General features: G+C 36.2%; 1 protein-coding gene across 4 annotated transcripts in view; it reads left to right on the top strand.

The window, feature by feature from the left end:
* The window catches only part of GRAMD1C (GRAM domain containing 1C), an 88,929-nt gene extending 71,423 nt beyond the window's left edge, over positions 1-17,506 (top strand). For all 4 annotated transcript variants that reach the window (XM_059388119.1, XM_059388120.1, XM_059388121.1 and 1 more), the window contains 8 exons: positions 4,831-4,949; positions 6,361-6,503; positions 7,257-7,360; positions 8,927-9,103; positions 10,415-10,472; positions 12,156-12,266; positions 12,480-12,585; positions 17,420-17,506. In XM_059388119.1, coding sequence (XP_059244102.1) covers positions 4,831-4,949; positions 6,361-6,503; positions 7,257-7,360; positions 8,927-9,103; positions 10,415-10,472; positions 12,156-12,266; positions 12,480-12,585; positions 17,420-17,500 — 899 coding nt within the window. In that variant the 3' untranslated portion in view covers positions 17,501-17,506. The remainder of the gene's footprint in view (positions 1-4,830; positions 4,950-6,360; positions 6,504-7,256; positions 7,361-8,926; positions 9,104-10,414; positions 10,473-12,155; positions 12,267-12,479; positions 12,586-17,419) is intronic.
* The last annotated feature ends 1,541 nt before the right edge of the window (positions 17,507-19,047 follow it).

Below are 19,047 nucleotides of genomic sequence, written 5' to 3'. Positions count from 1 at the left end.
AGAGAGCAGAAGGAGAAACAAAGGGGGAGGGAGAGAGTATCTCAAGCAAACTCCATACTGAACGCAGACCCCAACTCTGTGCTTAATCCCAGGACCCTGAGATCGTGACCTGAGCCAAAATCAAGAGTAGGATGCTTAACTGACTGAGCCAGCCAGGCACCCCTCAAGTTTGTTCTTTGACTCACAACTGTATTAGTTGTCTGATAGCATATCTAGCTTCAATATGGGTCACTACGTTTGCTATCAGAGGTTATAAGTGGCTTTTGGAAGCATAGGCTTCTGGCTAATTACAAGTATAAACAGTAATAGGAATGTTGCTATTTAGACCTAGAATTAGTCAGAAGGTTTGCTCCCAAGGAGATGATTTATGATTGCACACCATTCTGCTCTCTTCCTAACTTGTTATCTGGTAATCAAAGTTCAGTGTTTTGAGAGTGGGGTTCAAAGGCTTCTTTTTATTTTTATTATTTTAAAAACATTATTTATTGATTGATTTGAGAGAGAGAGAGAGAACAAGCAGGGGAACAGCAGAGGGAGAAGGCGAAGTGGGCTTCCTGCTCAATATGGGGCTCCATCCCAGGACTCTGAGATTGGTCTGAGCCAAAGGCAGACACTTAACCATCTGAGCCACCTCGGTGCCCCACAAAGACTTCTCTTTAATAATATTAAGAAATAGTTCTTTTTTAACAAAAAGATTTGTGTAAAGTCAGTTGTTCGTGGATTTAATCTAATTTAGCACTAAGATGGTACTATTGGATTTTTTTTTAATTAAGGAGCTTTTAAATAAGTATGTATTTAAATTTGTGTTTACAGCTGTGTGACACTACTTTTATAATTCAAAACTCAGTGTTAAGTCTTTCTATTCAGCTTTTTAATTTTGGAAATTATAAATCTTCAGAAATGTTGCAAGAATAGTATAATAAAACCCATATAGCCATTCCCAAGATTCACTAATTTTTTTTGGTGGCAAAATGTACATAACATAAAATATGCCATTTGAACTATTTTTTTTTAAGGTTTTATTTATTTATTTGTCAGAGAGAGAGAGAGAGCAAGAGCGAGCACAGGCAGAGTGGCAGGCAGAGTCAGAGGGAGAAGCAGGCTCCCCGCGGAGCAAGGAGCCCGATGTGGGACTCGATCCCAGGACGCTGGGATCATGACCTGAGCCTAAGGCAGCTGCTCAACCAACTGAGCCACCCAGGCATCCCCCATTTGAACTATTTTTAAGTGTTCAATTCAGTGGCATTAAATACATTCACATTATGCAAACATCACTACCATCCATCTCCAGAACTGTTTCATCTTCCCAAACTGCAGCTCTACCTATTAAACCATAAGTCTCCGTTCCTCCTTCTCCCAGCTGCTGATGACTACCATTCTACTTTGTGTCTTTAAATTTGGCTGCTTTAGGTACCTCTTATAAGTGGAATCACACAATATTTTTTCCTTTGTGACTGGCTTATTTCACTTAGCATGTCTTCAAGGTTTATCTACGTTGTAGCATGTGTTAGAATTTCCTTTTTTTAAAGGTTGATTACTATTACATTGTGTATATATAGCACCTTTTGCTTATCCATTCATACATTGATGGAGTTTTGAGTTGCTTCTACATTTTAGTTATTGTGAATAATGCTGCTGTGAACAGTGATATACAAATATCTGTTTGAATCCCTACTTTCAGTTCCCTTGGGTATAAACCTAGGAATGGAATTACTGGATTATGGGTAATTCTGTAGTTAGCTTTTTGAGGAATGGCCATACTGTTTTCCAAGTGGTTGCATCATTTTACATCCCCCCCCCAGCAATATGTAAAGATTCCAATTTTTCCACATCCTTGCCAGCACTTATTATTTTCAGTCTTTGTAAAAATAGCCATCCTAATGGGTGTGAAGACTCACCAATTTTTAAAATGTTATTACATTAAAGGATTCATAAAGTATTCTGCAATTCCTGCTTTTTATTACTTTATTTCAGTATATCAGAATGACACATGTGTCCTTTGTATATTGTTGCCATTCTTCTTATAATTTCATCCCTAATTTTTTTCTGTCATGATGAGCTTTACGTAGGTACTGGGGGGCTTGATTATTCAAAAGTATTGTTAATTATATGATATTCCGTTACATGATATTCAGTAGGACTGTTGGTGACGTTGGTGACAATATAAGTGGAAGACATACTTTTATCCTTGTTAATAGTTGCTTTGTTAACAGCAGAATTCAGTGATATCTTAAAATTCTGTTGCTAATTAGCAATGGATTATTTGTATAATTTATTGAAATAGGCTGACATGATCAGAATAATTTTTGGAAAATTATTTTAGATTAAATTTTGTATCTTCTTTCGTATACAACTGAATAAATTATTTTTTACAGCAAATTCTGTATGTTAAGGTGCCTGGCTGCTCAGTCAGAAGAGCATGCAACTCCTGATCTTGGGATCATGAGTTCAAGCCCCACATTGGGTGTAGAGATCATAAATAAATAAATAGTGTGTATATATAATATATTACAGAATTTTGCATGGTAGATTCTATAGTTTGAGATGCTGTCATTTTAGCTCCAAGATTTTTTCAGATACTGAAAAGGCTGCTTTGGGGTCCTTCAAAAAATCTGGAAACCCAGGTGTATGAAAGAAGTGGAGTAAAATTGCCTATATCATAAAGCTTGCTTCATTTTGTTTGGATAATGGGTAATGGGTTAGTTAAAGGCATTTGTATTTTAGGATGTTAACAAATAGCAGTCAAGCATACTAATTGCCTAAGTCCTTGAGTGCTAACAGCATTAGGTGATTTAGTCAAATCTTTGAAAAGAGTTCATGATGCGGTTACCTGTATATTCCTAGTCTTTGCCTTGTTAAATGATCTTTGCTGTATGGTGCAATATTCTAAAATATATTTCTGTTCAAAGTATGCTTTTACTCACTGTGTTATTATTATTTTTTAATAAATATATAAGTATATTTTGAAAGAGCACACAAGTTAGGGAGGGGCCAGGGGGAGAGAGAGGAGGAGAAGCAGACTCCCTGCTGAGCATGAGCAGATCCCAGTCCCCCCCCCCCCACCAAGATCATGACCTGAGCCAAAGGGAAGTGTCTACCTGGCTGAGCCACCAAGGTGGCCCTCACTGTGTTATTATTAAGCAAATAAGAATTTTAACCAAGATGTTGCCACAAATACAAAGAGATTTTCTTACAGCTTTCTTAGTATAGAAAAGTTATATAGTTATTTATATTCCATAGCTCCCTCCTTGATTAAAGATTTTGACAGATAAGCTATTAACATTACATGATTTCTTATTAACATGATTTTTCCACAAGCTCGGATCAAGATCTTTTTTTTTTTTTTTTTTAACTTTTATTCTTTTTGAAGGTCTTGTTTTTATGTGATGGCAAATGTCTTTCAAGGTTTTGTCCTTAATAATGGGAATGTTAAAAAGTTGTTCTGTTTGTGTTTATAAGGCAGGTGCCATTACTTCTCTTTCCAGGTACTGGGAACTTCAAAATGAAGACTCCAGATGAAACAACTTTTAATTTGTTGTTAAAGTGTATTAATAGACAACAGTTTAGAAGTAAATGAATCAAGATGAGGAATATGTCATATACAAGAATAGTGCCTTCTGTTTGATTTTACTTTAGTGTTGAAATGATAACAGTCATAATGAAGTTAGGACTGTCCAAAAATAAAAATGGAAATAACTAAAAACTACTTCTTTCCATTGAGCATCAGGGAAATGCAAATAAAAACCACAAGGAGATATCACCTCACACCTGTCAGAATGGCTAGAATCAAAAACACAGGACATAACAAGTGTTGGCAAGGATGTAGAGAAAAAGGACCACTTGTGCACTGTTGGTGGGAATGCAAATTAGTGCAGTCACTGTGGAAAACAGTATGGAGCTTCCTGAAAAATATTATAAATAGAATTACTGTATGATCCAGTAATTCCATTATTGAATCTTTACCCAAAGAAAATGAAAGCATTAATTCAAAAAGATAAATGTACCCCCAAGTTTATTGCAGCATTATTTATAATAGCACAGATATGGAAGAAACCCAGGTGCCTATCAATTGATGAATGGATAAAGAATGGTACATATGTGTGTGTGTGTGTGTGTGTAGATATATATATAATGGAATATTACCCATCCATAAAAAAGAATGAGATTTTGCCATTTCCAACAACATGGATGGGCGTGGAAGGTATAATGCAAAGTTAAATAAGATGAAGAAAGACAAATACAATATGATTTCATTCATATGCGGAATTTAAGAAAACAAAAGAAATAACAAAGAACAAAAGAGACAAAAAGCCAGACCTAAATACAGAGAACAGATTGGTGGTAGCCAGAAGGAAGGTGCGTGGGGTGGGGATGGGTGAAATACGTGAAGGAGATTAAGAGTACATTTATCATAGGGACACCTGGGTGGCTCAGTGGGTTAGAGCCTCTGTTTTCAGCTCAAGTCATGATCCTAGGGTCCTGGGATCGTAGCCCCGCATCGAGCTCTCTGCTCAGCAAGGAGCCTGCTTTCCCCCCCCCTCTCTGCCTACTTGTAATCTCTGTCAAAGAAATAAAATATTAAAAAAAAAAGTACATTTATCATAGGTAAAGTATAGAATTGTTGAATCATATTGTATACCTGAAGCTAATATAACACTGTATATTAATTTCAGGTGTACAATATAATAATAATATAATACAATATAATATATACAAAATAATATAATAATATAACAATATAATAAGACAAAAAAACCTACCTCTGATTCCATTTTAAGTCATACTCTTCAGATTTTTAGAACCAACTCTTTTTATGTTTGCTGTTATTAGATGTAGTGTCCACCCCTTGGAAAGTAGAACCTGGAGGTGATCAACTGAGAACCATGACCTACACTATAGTCCTTAATAATCCACTTACTGGAAAGTGCACTGCTGCCACTGAAAAACAGGTATGTCTACTCTGTCAGTATTCCAAAATATCATATGTGTGGGGCGAGAGAAGATGCCTGTCAGTCACCAGTTTACAAGACACTTTTAAGAAATAAGTGGCCAAAAAAAAAAAAAAAAAAAAGAGGGAGGAGAAACTGTCAGATTAAAAGAAGATTTAAGAGACATATTAACCAAACCAGCCCAATCCTAATTCAAACCAACCAACTAAAAATATATTTATGAGATTTAAGGAATTGCTGATTTTTATATGTAGTAGTGGTATTGCAGCTATGCTTTAAAGAAAAGAGTATCTTTTAAAGACACAATAAAGAAATTATAAAGAGATACACTGGCATATTTAAGAATAAAATTATACTGATATCTAGGGTATCCTTTAAAAGTAATCTAGCCAGGCAGAGCATGGTGGTGGAGGGAGGGAGTGTGGGGTTGGGATAGGGACGAAGCAGGACTGGCAAGAGTTAATGTTGTTCAAGTTGGTTGATGAGTTTGTGAGGCTTCATTACACTTCATTTCTATTTTTGTGTATGTTTGAACTTTTTTTATAATAAAGGGTTTTAAAAAGAACAGTACTGGAATCCAGTTACAATTTGGATTGTTAGGGCCAAATAGGGCCTAATAGGGCCTAACTCCAATTGGAGTGAGGGCCAAATAACTAGAGGGCAGCAGTGGTGTATGGGAAGAGATTAGAAGATACTCTGTGCTCTCCTCAGTGGCCAGCGTGGCACTGACTGTATAGTGGAGTTCGTGTTTGACCAAATTGTATTGAAGTGTAATGTATCTGGTCTGCAAATAGAAAATATCTTAACATCTGAACTAGTTTTGTGGTTGTGGCTTTTGCCCAATGTTAAAAAGGACTTAAATTTTTTTTTCAAAAGATTTTCAAATATTTAAGAAAAGTTTGGTATTTTGATATTGGGGTCTTTGATAACCTTGAAAAGCCATGATTAAAATGAGGAAGGCTTGGTCATCAAATGCTCCAAATTCTGTTTTGGGAAAGCTGTGTTTTCTTTGGAAATCCTCTTCCTTCACTATTTTGGTGAAGGGTGATTGTTAAATTTTTAAGAATTTTAGAGTGGATCCTCACTTCGTTCAATTGAATTTTGAATTGTTCCCCTATCAGGAACATTTAAAATTCTTTGTAAACTAATAACATACACAAGAAACTATAAATTTTCTCTTTCTTCCTCAAACCTAAAAGAAAGAAAAAAATGACTATGCTATGAAATGGCAGAGAGGCAGCAAAATCTACTTCTGTGGATCCTATCTTCTCAATTCATAGACAGCACAGCCAACATGGAGGCTCTTCCGGTTTAGAAGGAATTCTAGTTATATATATATATTCTAAATTGGCAAGGAGTTTAATATATTAAACTTGTACATGCAAAAAATTTTTTAATCTTATTTTGGCAGACACTGTATAAAGAAAGTCGGGAAGCACAATTTTATTTGGTAGATTCAGAAGTCCTGACACATGATGTTCCCTACCATGATTACTTCTATACCCTGAACAGATACCATATCATCCGATCCTCAAAACAGAAATGCCGGCTGAGGTGAGCTATCATAAATGAGTGTTTTAGTCAGGCTAGGTGAGATTATGTTCTGGAACATACATATCAATCCTAAAATCTTAGTAGCCTTACACAACCAAGCTTTATTCCTTGCTCAGATTACATGTCCATGTCAGCAGAGGAATGGGGTTCCTCACTCAAGGCCACACGGTGATGAGTGCTTTGACATCCTGGAGCAACACAATCCAGAATATGTGTCATTGCTGTTGCTACAGGAAGAGAAAGTTGTGAAACTGTGTTCACAGTCCAGTGGCCAGAACTAGTCACAGGGCCCTATTTAATGTCAGGAGCACATTGTTAGCACATTGTTGCAATGGGAAATCAGAAATGGTTGCATCAAAGATAGTGAGGGGCCACCATGGGCTTTGCCTGGTCTTAGCTAATATAGTTACTTTCACCTAATTTATGACCACTAGAGATTTTTTTATAAAAGGCGTTTAGGAAATTTAGAATTTATTTTGAGACTTTATTGCTATTTAAGTAAAGAAAACTCAGGGCTAGAGATAGAAAAAAATGAAATGCCAAGTACTTAGAAGGAAAATTTCATGAAGTTATTAGCAGCAAACAGCAATTTTTTAAGAAGTCCTCATCAGTGAACAAATTTTCTTTTATGATCTAATGATTTTGAGTCTTTTTGGCTTTCCACTGAATATAATCTTACACTTAATTGCAATGTTAATAGAACTAAATTCTTTCCTTTAAAGAATTATTCTTCTTTCCTCCTTATTTTATTAGAGTTTCCACTGATTTGAAATATAGAAAACAACCATGGGCCATTATCAAATCTCTAATTGAAAAGAATTCCTGGAGTTCCTTGGAGGACTATTTCAAACAGCTTGGTTTGTAAATTTCTTCATTTATCTATTTTTGTAAAGATAGTATTTATTAACAAAACAGATTGATTCTTCATTTGGCTTCATAACTGGAACTAGTAGATGACGTTGGATTGACTCCCACTGAAGTGGTTCTAACTATACCCCACTTGGAATTTGAAAACTCTTAATTTTAATTGGTCTAACAAACACTTACATTATGTTTATTATATGCCAGATGTGTTTGTGTGCTTGATAAATATTAGTCCCATAGAAACCTGTGGGGTAGGTATTTTATTTTTTCCCATTTTACTAAAGAATAAATACTGAAAGAGAGAGAAGTTAAGTGACTTGTCCAAGATCACAGTTAGGAGCTATCACAGGCTCTTCAAGGAGCCAAGAAAGTGGACTGCAGTGAGAGACTGTGTAACTTGATCACAAATACGTACTTGTGCTCCTTGGTGTCTCCCCCCCGCCACACCCCCGCCCTGCCAGCAGTCCTTAGGAATGCAGTTTCCCTGGGCTTACGCAGGACCACTTAGCAATGGTAGGTATCATGTACATGTATGGATTTGGTGGCGATGGGTAGTAGACTGGGGAAGTGATATTGTTACGTTTGGATATTACTTAAAATAAAACATGACAAAAATATATATACATGACTATAAATTAATTCTTTTTTTAAAGATTTTATCTATTTATTTGACAGAGAGAGAGAGAGAGCAAGAGAGGGAACACAAGCAGGGGGAGTGGGAGAGGCAGAAGCAGGCTTCCTGCTGAGTGGGGAGCCCGATGCGGGTCTCGATCCCAGAACCCCGACCAGGATCATGACCCAAGCTAAAGGCAGATGCTTAATGACTGGGCAACCCATGTGTTCCAATAATTAATTCTGGTTAAAGAAAAGCAGGGTCAGTGAGTTCAGGGTAAACTAAGTCTTCATCATCTAATTTGTTGATTATTTTCCTTGCTCTTCTCTCTTGGCTATTCATTATTAAACTCCTAATCAGGAGCAAAGAAAATGAAATTCAAAAATTAGTTTGGCCACTGGATAATGAGCTTCTAATAAAAAATCTGGTGAAGGAAAGGTTGAAACAAATGACAAAAATGAGGTTTTTAGGTTGTTTGCAGATTTTCCTTATTAGGACTTACTTTTTTACAAACCCTCATTGAAAACTAGACCTATAATATGCTACTTCTTCCTTTGATATTGACAATCAGCTACCACAAAATATCTTGGAAGTCTTTCTAATGCGCCAATGTAAATGGGTAGCCTGTTGTTTTCATAACTGAAATCATTATGTTAATATTTAATATAGCACATGGTGAATTTGCTCTGATGATCCCATCATTTATTAATATAGATAATTCTTCCTAGAGTAGTGACCCCTCATTAGATGATCACTTTACCCTCCAAAACTTTTTATTAAGAGTAAGGTTTGGATCTAGGCCATGAGAACTTAAGTAATAGTTAAAGTTACCAAGGCTTAAAAATCAAAACAAAACAAACCCCTAAAAACAAAACAACTCCTCCTGCCCCTGTATCTTATAGTTGAAGTTTCTCCACTGTCTAAAGCTTTCTTTTTTCCTTCTTAGAATCAGACTTGTTAATGGAAGAATCTATGTTAAATCAGTCCATTGAGGACACTGGAAAACTTAGTGGTTTGAGAAGGAGAAGGCGAACATTCAACCGAACAGCAGAAACAGTTCCTAAACTTTCTTCTCAGCGTTCTTCTGGAGATATGGGCTTAGATGCCAGAGGGGATATTTCAGGTAACTGCTATCGGGTAAACAGAGATGGAAGATTATAGTTTACTTACATCAAGCGTAGTAGGTGTCTTATTTATAGACATGTCAGTTAGGAGGTCTCCCTTTTTCCTCTTCTTCTTTTTTTCCTTTTTCCTCTTCTTTTCTGATAATGTTTATCTGAGTTCTTTAAAAATAACTAATGTATAAATGTAAAGAAGCAGTTGCAAAATGGCAGGCATCTGGCCAGTCGATGTATTTTATGGGGCCTGTGTGATATTTTAAAAATTGGATGTTTTTATATGAAAATTCAGATCTGACAGTTCTGGACTCAAATTCCTTCACAGCAACAATCAGTCAGAGCTTAGTAGTAGCATCTCCAATAGACAGAGCATGTGCTCCCCAAGTCACCAGTCCCTACCACCGTCCCTGGCTGCTAGATGCTTCACTCAAGAATTTTTGACCTCACATATTACGGGCATTTGATTTCTACCCTTGAGAGTACTAAAGTGCTTGTATGTTTTTAATTCTTATGTACTCTCAGGTCCAGCCCCAAAAGTTCCAAAGATGGAATTTGACTTTTATTATCCCCACTTTCAATTTTGAAAACACTTTGTTTCAAACCTCTCAGAACTACAAAACTATCTTCCTTTTCACCCCTCTACTTACCAAAATTCCTCTTTTAAGGCTTATATCTTAGTGTGAATGTTTATCTGCTATTTAAGCTTAATAATATTTTAGTTTTGGAATTTAAAGTTAGGGCAACAGAGAACAGGTAGGATGATTAAAAAACTTTTTTAAGGGGAGAAGCATTGTACACAAACCCAGCTTAAACATTATTTGCAGAGATGGAACTTAGCTAGAGATCATACATGATACTTTGAATTTCTTATTTTAGAGCAAATTAATTTTTAATGTAGGCTGAATTTGCAAGAGTGTTGTAGTTTGTTTTTTTTTTTAAAGATTTTATTTATTTATTTGACAGACAGAGATTACAGATAAGCAGAGAGGCAGTCAGAGAGAGGAGGAAGCAGGCTCCCTCCTGAGCAGAGAGCCCAATGTGGGGCTCGATCCCAGGACCCTAGGATCATGACCTGAGCCAAAGGCAGAGGCTTTTACCCACTGAGCCACCCACGCGCCCCTGTTGTAGGTTTTCTTTTTGTGGATTTGTTTCAAATTAGTGAAGATATTAGAAATCAACAAAGGGTGTTGGGAATTTACATCAAGTTGTCTTTACAAATGTAAAAATTTTTTATCTAGTTCTTTTCAAATGAAATTAAATTTTAACCATTGTTAATCACAATCCTGTTTTAATATGTTTTTGTGTGTGATTTGCAGGAAAGAAAAAGGAAATGGAAAGCTATAACATTGCCCTTATTGTGGTGATGAGTATTTTGTAAGTATTTGTTTTGAGTGCTTTTTTTGCTTGTGTCTTCACATATCTTTTAATAGTTTCTAAAAGAATTTGGATTTGTATGTTATTGTGTAGAAATTGCCCTATTTAACTAATTTTGATCTATAAAAACATTAATTTTATATGCTTCAATCTGATAGTTTTTTATTTTCAGGGGAATTATTAAATTTGAGCAAATGCCAAGTACACAGCCAATAAATGTTTTTTAATTAATTAGTTAGTTAATTAGGTAGGCTTCATACATGGAGCCCAACACAGGGCTGGAACTCACAACCCTGAGATCATGACCTGAGCAGAGATCAAGCATCAGACGCTTAACTGACTGAGCCACCCAGACACCACTAATGTTTTTTTTAATTAATCTTTTTTCTACCATCATAGATTTTTATTGGAAGTTCCATAAACTTAAAGAGAATATTTATATGTAGCTGGTAAGATCCCAATAGTGTTATTTTGCAATATTTAATTAGACCAGTGATTCTTACCCTTTAAGATTACTTTCTAAAATGCAGACTTCTAGACCCCAGTCCCGGAGATTGAGTTAGTAGGTCTTGAGCAAGAATCTACTCAGGAAGACATACTTAGACTATTTTTTACACGGCTGAATTTGAGTATTGAGGTAGTCAGTTAGATTTAATTGAATTGGTTCTGACTGGGTGATATACTCTTGGTGAATATTTTTTGGAATGAAGCATACCAGCTGCTTTTTCTAAATATAGATTTCAGAATGTAGAAAATGTTTGATATACAAAAGGTTTTCATATGCTCCTTAAGTTGGTTTGCTATGACAATTTTGAATATTAAATATTATCTTTTATGGTACTATGCAAAAAATTTATAGTCAGATGTTGAAATGTTGATTTACATACCATTTCAGTTCTTGCTCTTACCTTAGGTCTCATTTTTAGCAAAATCCTCTTCTGGGCAGGTACAGATGAATACTGTATATTTTTAAGGGTAAGCCAACATTTTAACAAAAAAATAAGAGAGATATGATGCCACCTACATATTTGCATATATGAAAAATAAGAAATATATCCATCAATTGAAAGGCTGCTATGAGAACAAATAGAGCAATTTCATTAGCATGTAACATTTTATATATGACAACATTCATGTATATTTGGGATTTCATGTTTCCTTTGTCTAAGTTGAACTAGAAGAAATTTTTGCTGGATAGTAATTTAAAAAATTTGTTTTGGTTTTCCATAGGAGTAAGGTGCCTGTTCATATATGTAAGATCAAGTCTATATTGATCTTCATTTTTTTTTTTGAAGTGCAGCATTATGGGTGTATAATTGCTTAAGCTAGAGGCACCCAAAAATAGATCTGGAAAGCTTATCTGGTAGATTTCTAAGCTGGTGGTTGCACCTCAGGTCTGGCTGGGATTCCTCCCAGAGAAGAGACATATCAGGGACAATCCCAACCTTCTTTCTTTGAGGACTTGACTGTCACTGTAGTTACCTTTCAACCTTTTCTTCACTATTTAATACCTAAATATAATTATTTCATATAATAAAATAGGACTAACTGATTTAAATAGTAACAATTGGAAACTACTCTAGAACAACATACATTTTTAGAGTTTGGTGTGTCTATTCTATATGAGCCGAGCTTTAGGCCCGGACAAGAGTGAATTAACCAGGTATTATTTGCTCTGCCTAGTTTGCTGTTGCTAGTTCTGTTGAATGTGACACTGTTTCTGAAGCTGTCAAAGATAGAATATGCTGCTCAGTCCTTTTACCATCTCCACCTCCAAGAAGAGAGATCTTTGCAGTAAGTCTTTACCCCCAACCTATTATTATTTCAATAATTCTTTAGTTGTAGAAAACTTAATTCTGGTTTAGAGATTTGGATCTGCTAACTATTCTGTAGTCAGAAAGTTTTTTTGTTTATTTGCAAATTTATAGGACATGAATGGTTTTTAGAAATGAAAGATCAGAAGATATTCCCGATTTTTAAGTTTTTTTTTTTTTTTTTGCCCCCCAGTTTAGCCTCTGATATGGTGTCAAGAGTGGAAAATATTCAAAAGAAAAAAGACCAGGCCCATCGTTTAAAAGGAGTGCTCCGAGACTCCATCTTGATGCTCGAACAGGTACTGTAGGACTTAGTACTTTCATAGAGGTATGAACCAGCTGCTCCTCTGGTTGTGAGAAGAGTCACGATACCATTGTTTGAAGAAACTCTCCTCCTAGAGGCAACTACCCTTACCAGTTTCTGTATGATGCATTTTACATGTATAGTCACTTGTATTTTTTTCAAAATCAAAGCCTACTGTATACACTGTTGTATGCCCTCATTTTATAATTAGTAATATATTTTGAAGATGTTTCCTTATCAACATGAACATTTGACTCTTAAATAATGGTGGGGTTAGGGGTGCTGACACCTACGTAGTTGAAAATTGTGTATAACTTTTGACTCCCCAGGAACTTAACTATATATAGCCTACTGTTTAGCAGAAGCCTTACTGATAACACAGTCAATTGTTATTTTGTATGTTATATGTATTATATGCTATATTTTTATAATAAAGTTAAGCTAGAAAAAAGAAAATGTTATTAAGAAAATCATAAGAGAAAACACATTTATAGTGGTGTCCTGTAAAAAACTCTGTGTACAAGTGGTCCCATGCCGTTCAAACCCATGTTGTTCAAAGGGCAACTGTATACATCTAACTCATTCTTTTTATTGATGCTTCTATATAAAAATTTATGCTTAATAGTAACTGTTTTCATAAAAAGGGTAGATCCTGTATACAGTTATTTTATCTAATATCCATATTTCTTGGAGATGCTTTGATATTAGCATATAAAGGACTTCCTCTTTTTTAAACAACTACATAGAATTCAAACTGTATAAATGTGGTACAATTAATTATTTCACCAGTTCTCCGCTGAAGAATGACCATTTAGGTTATTTAAATGTTTTGCTATAAACATTTATCTCTTGAACACAGTATTATCAGTATGTGCTGCTCAGTTCCATGAACCAAAACTTAGGATTCCCTTTGAAAAATAAAGATTACTATTTCCATTATGATATAGTATATGCATACTTTTCAAGATTTAAAACTGGAGAGTAGTGGAAGAGAAGAAAACCTATAGTTCTAGCATTCAGTCATTAATATTTTGTTTCCTTCCATTCTTTCTTCTGTGCATTGGTTTGTATTTTAGAAGATCCAGTTATTGAGCATTTTTCAGGATATCACGTGGGGCATTAAAGGTGACACCTTCCACTAGGCATTCTTCTAATGCATAGTAGCTACAGCTGCTGGTGACATTCTCCATTCTCCCTCCCCTGGCAAGAGTGGGTCATATTTCCATTTTTCCTCCTCAGCATCTTATTTCCCCTTCTTTCTACTGATAACCTTGCCTCAGGAGGAAAGAGAGTTTTTCTCTCCTTCTATACCCAAATCTACAGAACTCCAGTTGCCGCATCCCATCCTCTTGTCCATGAGCAGTGCTCTGCCTGTAGGGAGATTACCAGCAGGTGTTAGTGGGAGACTCCATCCATCACCCTCCAGCATCCTGTTTTCAGTTTCCCTGGTCAGCTGGATCGTTCCCATCTGCACATGGTCCTGCAGCGCGCTCTCCTACATTAAAGCACCCACACCATCCACATCCTTCTCCTCCTGCCCATCTCTCTCTCCGTCTTTCACAGTCTGGCTTTTTCAGAGTTGTCTGCTGTGGCTGTCACTACGTTATCCTTCATAACCCATTCACTTTTTTAAGGTTTTATTTTCACCAAAGTGGCTCCTTCACATAGTTAACTTTTCTACAAGGTTTTTTCAGAAAAACAGCAGTCCCACTATGTACTATGCCAAACACAACAATCTTTAACTCTTTTAGTTTCTTTTTGTGTTTACCTCCATTAAAACTTTCCGTTTTAGACATGGCCTTTCGACCTCCTATTATGGAAGACAGAGGTTTTCTTTTCTTTCATCTCTTCTTGTCCTCTTTTCTGATTCCCCCATCCTCCCAAGGAAGTTATAATTTTGGTTAGATCAATATCCAGTGTTTGCTTTGTTTTGATTAAGATTTCTATTCTGAGCTGAGCCATGGAATAAATCATGACTACTTTTTCTTTTCTGTGCTTTTTCTTATCCTTGAAATTGTTTTATGACAATTGATTAGTTTATTGTATTATTTATAAGTATCTCCTCTCCTACAGCACTGCCTCTTTTAACCTTCATTCACCTCAGGGATTCTATGAGTGGAGTCTTCTGGCTGTCTCTAGTCAGGCCCAGAGGCCCTCTCTGCAGGTGCACAGCTCTCAGCCTGGGGATTTCTGTTGAATACCCCCTCTGTTTCCTATATCCACAATGTTTTCTGCTTTCTTGGTTTACTCCTTTCTTTTAATGGAGCACATCCTCTAGTAGCTTCCTGAGAAAGAGAACGTGGAGGTAAATATTTTAAGACTTCTCTAGTGTGAGAAGTTTTTATTCTGTCCTTCCCCTTGATTAATAGTTTGGCTGGGGATAGAATTTTAGGTTGGAAACAGTGTTCCTTCAGAGCATTGCTCCATTGTTTTTCAGCTTCCAGTGTTGAGAATTCTGGGAATTCTCTTTTAGTTCTGGGAAATATTGAGTTACACAGTTGATGATCTTGTCCCCTCCACTCTCCCTCTTCTGACTTTCTAGGGCTCCTGTAATTCAGATGTCTGCCTTCTTTTGGACAGGCTGTCTAATCTTCTTATTTTTTCTTTCCAGCTTCTGTCTCTTTGCTTTTTTGTTCTGCTTCCTCAGAGTTCCTCAACTTAATCTTCACATTCTTCTATCTTTCAATTTTTGCTAACAAGTTTTTAATTTCAAAGACCTATTACTTTCCTGAATTTTCTTTTTTTTAAAAAATACCATTGTGATCTTTTAAAATGACTATAGTATCTTCATCTCTCTGATCTTATTACTGAAGGTTAAAAATTTTTCCCCTTCTTCTTGCCTACTTGCTTTCCATCAAGATCCTTTCCCCCTGTTTTGATTTCTATCCTTAGAGTAAGAGGATTTCACTGGATGTCTATAGTTTTTGGCTGTCTACTTGTGTGGATCAGAAGCTCTCAAGCTCTTAACGTGGATTGGGTTGATGTACCCTGAACTTCTCTGTAGATCTGGCAGGGCTGTTGGTTGAGAAATCCTGGTATCACTATCTTTTGGTCCTTCCTCTTAAATTGGTCAGTTTCCATAGAGAATAGCTTTCCAGTCTCCATCTGAAGGATTAAGGGCTGGCTGCCAGCATTTTAGGAGCAGTGTGAAAGTAAGAGGGATGCAGGAGGGTAGGGCATAGGATGGTTTCAACACCTTTTTTGGGTATAATCCTCATTTTTAGTCCTTTTCTCTTTATTCTGACTTAAACCATGGAAAACCCTGGGGCACCTGGGTGGCTCAGTTGTTGAGTGTCTGCCTTCAGCTCAGGTCATGATTCCACGGCCCTGTGATCGAGCCCCGCATTTGGCTCCCTGCTCTGTGAATCTGCTTCTCCCTCTCCCTCTGCCTGCTGCTCCCCCTGTTGTGCTCTCTTTCTCTCTCTGTCAAATAAATAAATAAAATCTTAAAAAAAATTTTTTTAATTAAGAAAAAAAGAAAAACCGAGCTTTCGTGTGATATAAATGACATATTATAAAATTCACCTTTTAAAGAATTTCTAGCATATTCACAAAGTTGTACAGCCATCACCACTGCCTAAATTCCAGAGCATTTTTATCACCCCCAAATGAAATCCTGTACCCATTAGCAGTCTCTCAACTCCTACAATCACTAATCTACTTTTTATATCTATAGGTTTGCTCATTCTGGGCATTTAGCATAAATGGAATTATTATGGTCTTTGTGACTGTCTCTTGTACTTAGCATAAAGCAAAACTGCTTTTTGCTGGTTAAAACCATCTCCTCTCCCTGGCCTAGTACTGCCAGGCCTTTTGCATTAGATTCTCTTCCCTTCTTCTCTACTTCCCATTAGGTGGTCTCATCCATTCCCCTTGCTTGTGCTACACATGCTATTGATTCCCAAATCCATCTCTCTTACCCGGACTTCTTCCCTGAGCTCCAGGCTCACACAGTTACCTGATGACTGGCATCTTCACCTGGATGCTAACGGGCCACCACTAACTGATCATGTCCAAAACAGAATTCAGTTTTCATCCTGAGCCAGACTGACTCTCCTCTACCTGACGTATTTCAGAAAATGACACTGCCTTCCTCCAGTCAAAAACTTAATGCCTTGTGGAATTATATATTTATATATATGATGATTCGTTTCAGTTCTGTATTCCTCACTGGGCAGTAAGCTCCATGAAGGCAGGGTTAGTGCCTTTCTGGTCTACCATTGTATACCCAGTGCTCTGCTTAGTACATACCCTGCATGTAATAGGTCAGCAATTAACATTTGCTGAATGAATGAACAAATGAATGAATATAAAGAAGCATAAAACAGAATTCTTGCTCTCAAGTTGCCTGTAATTTTATTAGAGAAATCAGATGTCCATGTGTATTGTTAAAAACCATAAAAAAGTACAAAGTTAAGTGTCAAGTAAGTGGTAAAACTTTGGGAGTTTAAAGGCGGGATGATTATGGAAGGCAACACAGAAAGGGTGGGGATGGGGAAATTCTAAATGGATGAAGACAAGGTTGAGCATAATAGCAACAGAGGCCTGCAGGGAAAACCAGATTCATTTGGGGGATAGTGGAGAGACCAGTGCAACCTGAGAAACCATTTAGAAAACCCATCTGCTGGGGGCAGCATGTACAGTGGAGGGAGAGGTGCAGGACCACAGCGGACAGGAAGAGCTTAGCAGTCATACCGAAGTGTTTTATAAATTCAGTCTTTTATTTGGGCATCAGTATAAACCAAACTATATTGAATATAAATATAAACATTTGGCATAAAAATAAGAAAAAATGTTAAACTGATTTTGAAAATTAATTTTGTTTGCAGTTAAAGAGCTCACTCATTATGCTTCAGAGAACTTTTGATCTACTAAATAAGAACAAGACTGGCGTGACTGTCGAAAGCTAGTGATCTCAAGGCCTGAAATTGTAGAGATACTTGGAACTAAAAGGGAACATCTTAAAGAAAACCAGAGGATGAAGCATTTTAACTGTCATCGGAACATTTCCACATTTGCTTATTATTGGTACTTCTAACATGAACATTCTTTTTAATAACACTAATTTGATAAGTAGTTTCTGATGGTTTTAACAATCCATTCTTCACTTCTTATACATAATTCCAAGCAGTGAATTTCTCCAGTGAAGCATGAAATATTTTCTGGATTTGAATTTCTGATACAAAAAGAAAATGAGACACTCTGAACTGATTTTTACAGTGAGGTTTAAAGTTTGATGCTTTATCTGTTAGCATAGAATCAGTAGGTGTCCAGTAGGCTGCTTTCCCAGTTGAGATACATTCAAGAGGCTAAAGAAGACAATAGAAGAATAAACCTTTTTATCATCATTACTTTTGAAGGACAGTTTTCAGGCATATATTATAACATTTCTCAGTTTGTGTACTGTAAATATTACAATGTCTTCACTTATTTAGCATGTAAATTCAATAGTCAAACCTTTTGAGTCTGCAGGTTGGTAATATCTGAAATATTCTTGAGCTATGTTGTATTTTTCTAAAGGAATAGTTGTTTCTTTTTCAGGCAGCTATCAGAGGTGAGATTATCTTGCCCCTTCATGTATCAGATGGTGGAAGAGTGAATCTGGAAGAGGAAACATATAGGATAGCAACACTCAAAATGAAGAACCATGTTCTGATTTTATAAAACAGAGGATTACATTAAAATCTGGGCATTTGGTGACAGATCAGATGAATACTTGAACTAAGCTTGGCTTCAGCTTAGCAGTCTTTCATGGTAGAAGTGAACCACCTGGTTGAAAATGATTTGTGGGTTACTTTTCAGTAGCCACATATGTCTTCATTTATTCATTCATGTGTGCGGCTTGTTTCAGGCGGTAAGTTATAACCAGACACGAACTTCTGGCTCTTCAGGAAAAACTTTTGGGGCATTATGTCCCAATACTAGGGCATTGACTGAAGTTCAAAGTCAGACAGACATTTTGGCTCTTTCATGAAAAGCTTTTAGGCATATATGTCTCAATACAAGTGATGTCTTTGGGACAAGAGAAAGGCAGTGCTGAATGATTTGTATATATTCTCACTGTTTGGACATGCTTGCCTTAATTAAATGTTTCTTTCTTTCCTCAGAGCCACAGGAGATAGCTAAAGTCTTTTTTGAGATGCCTGTAGAGAATGAAAATATTGACTTAATTACAGGGAAAATGGATTTCTCTGGGTGATTTCCAACAAAATTATCTTGGGGGTACCAGTGTACTTACCCGAGGATTTTTTTGATTTATGAAGTGTGGCTGTGAGTGAGTCACTGGATTATAAACTTGAAGACTTTGTTCTCTGTTAAATTCACAAAAATGATCAGTGGCAAGCTGAATATTTTTGTGATTTTCTTTAAAACCTGTACTTCATAAATATACCTCAAAGAAAATTACCAAAGTTGCTTTATAGATTAAGACTAAACATGTATGTATGTAGACTACTTA

This window comes from Mustela nigripes, chromosome 2, assembly GCF_022355385.1.
Source record: "Mustela nigripes isolate SB6536 chromosome 2, MUSNIG.SB6536, whole genome shotgun sequence".
Taxonomy (NCBI): Eukaryota; Metazoa; Chordata; class Mammalia; order Carnivora; family Mustelidae; genus Mustela; species Mustela nigripes.
This window is presented reverse-complemented; position numbering and strand designations above follow the sequence as displayed.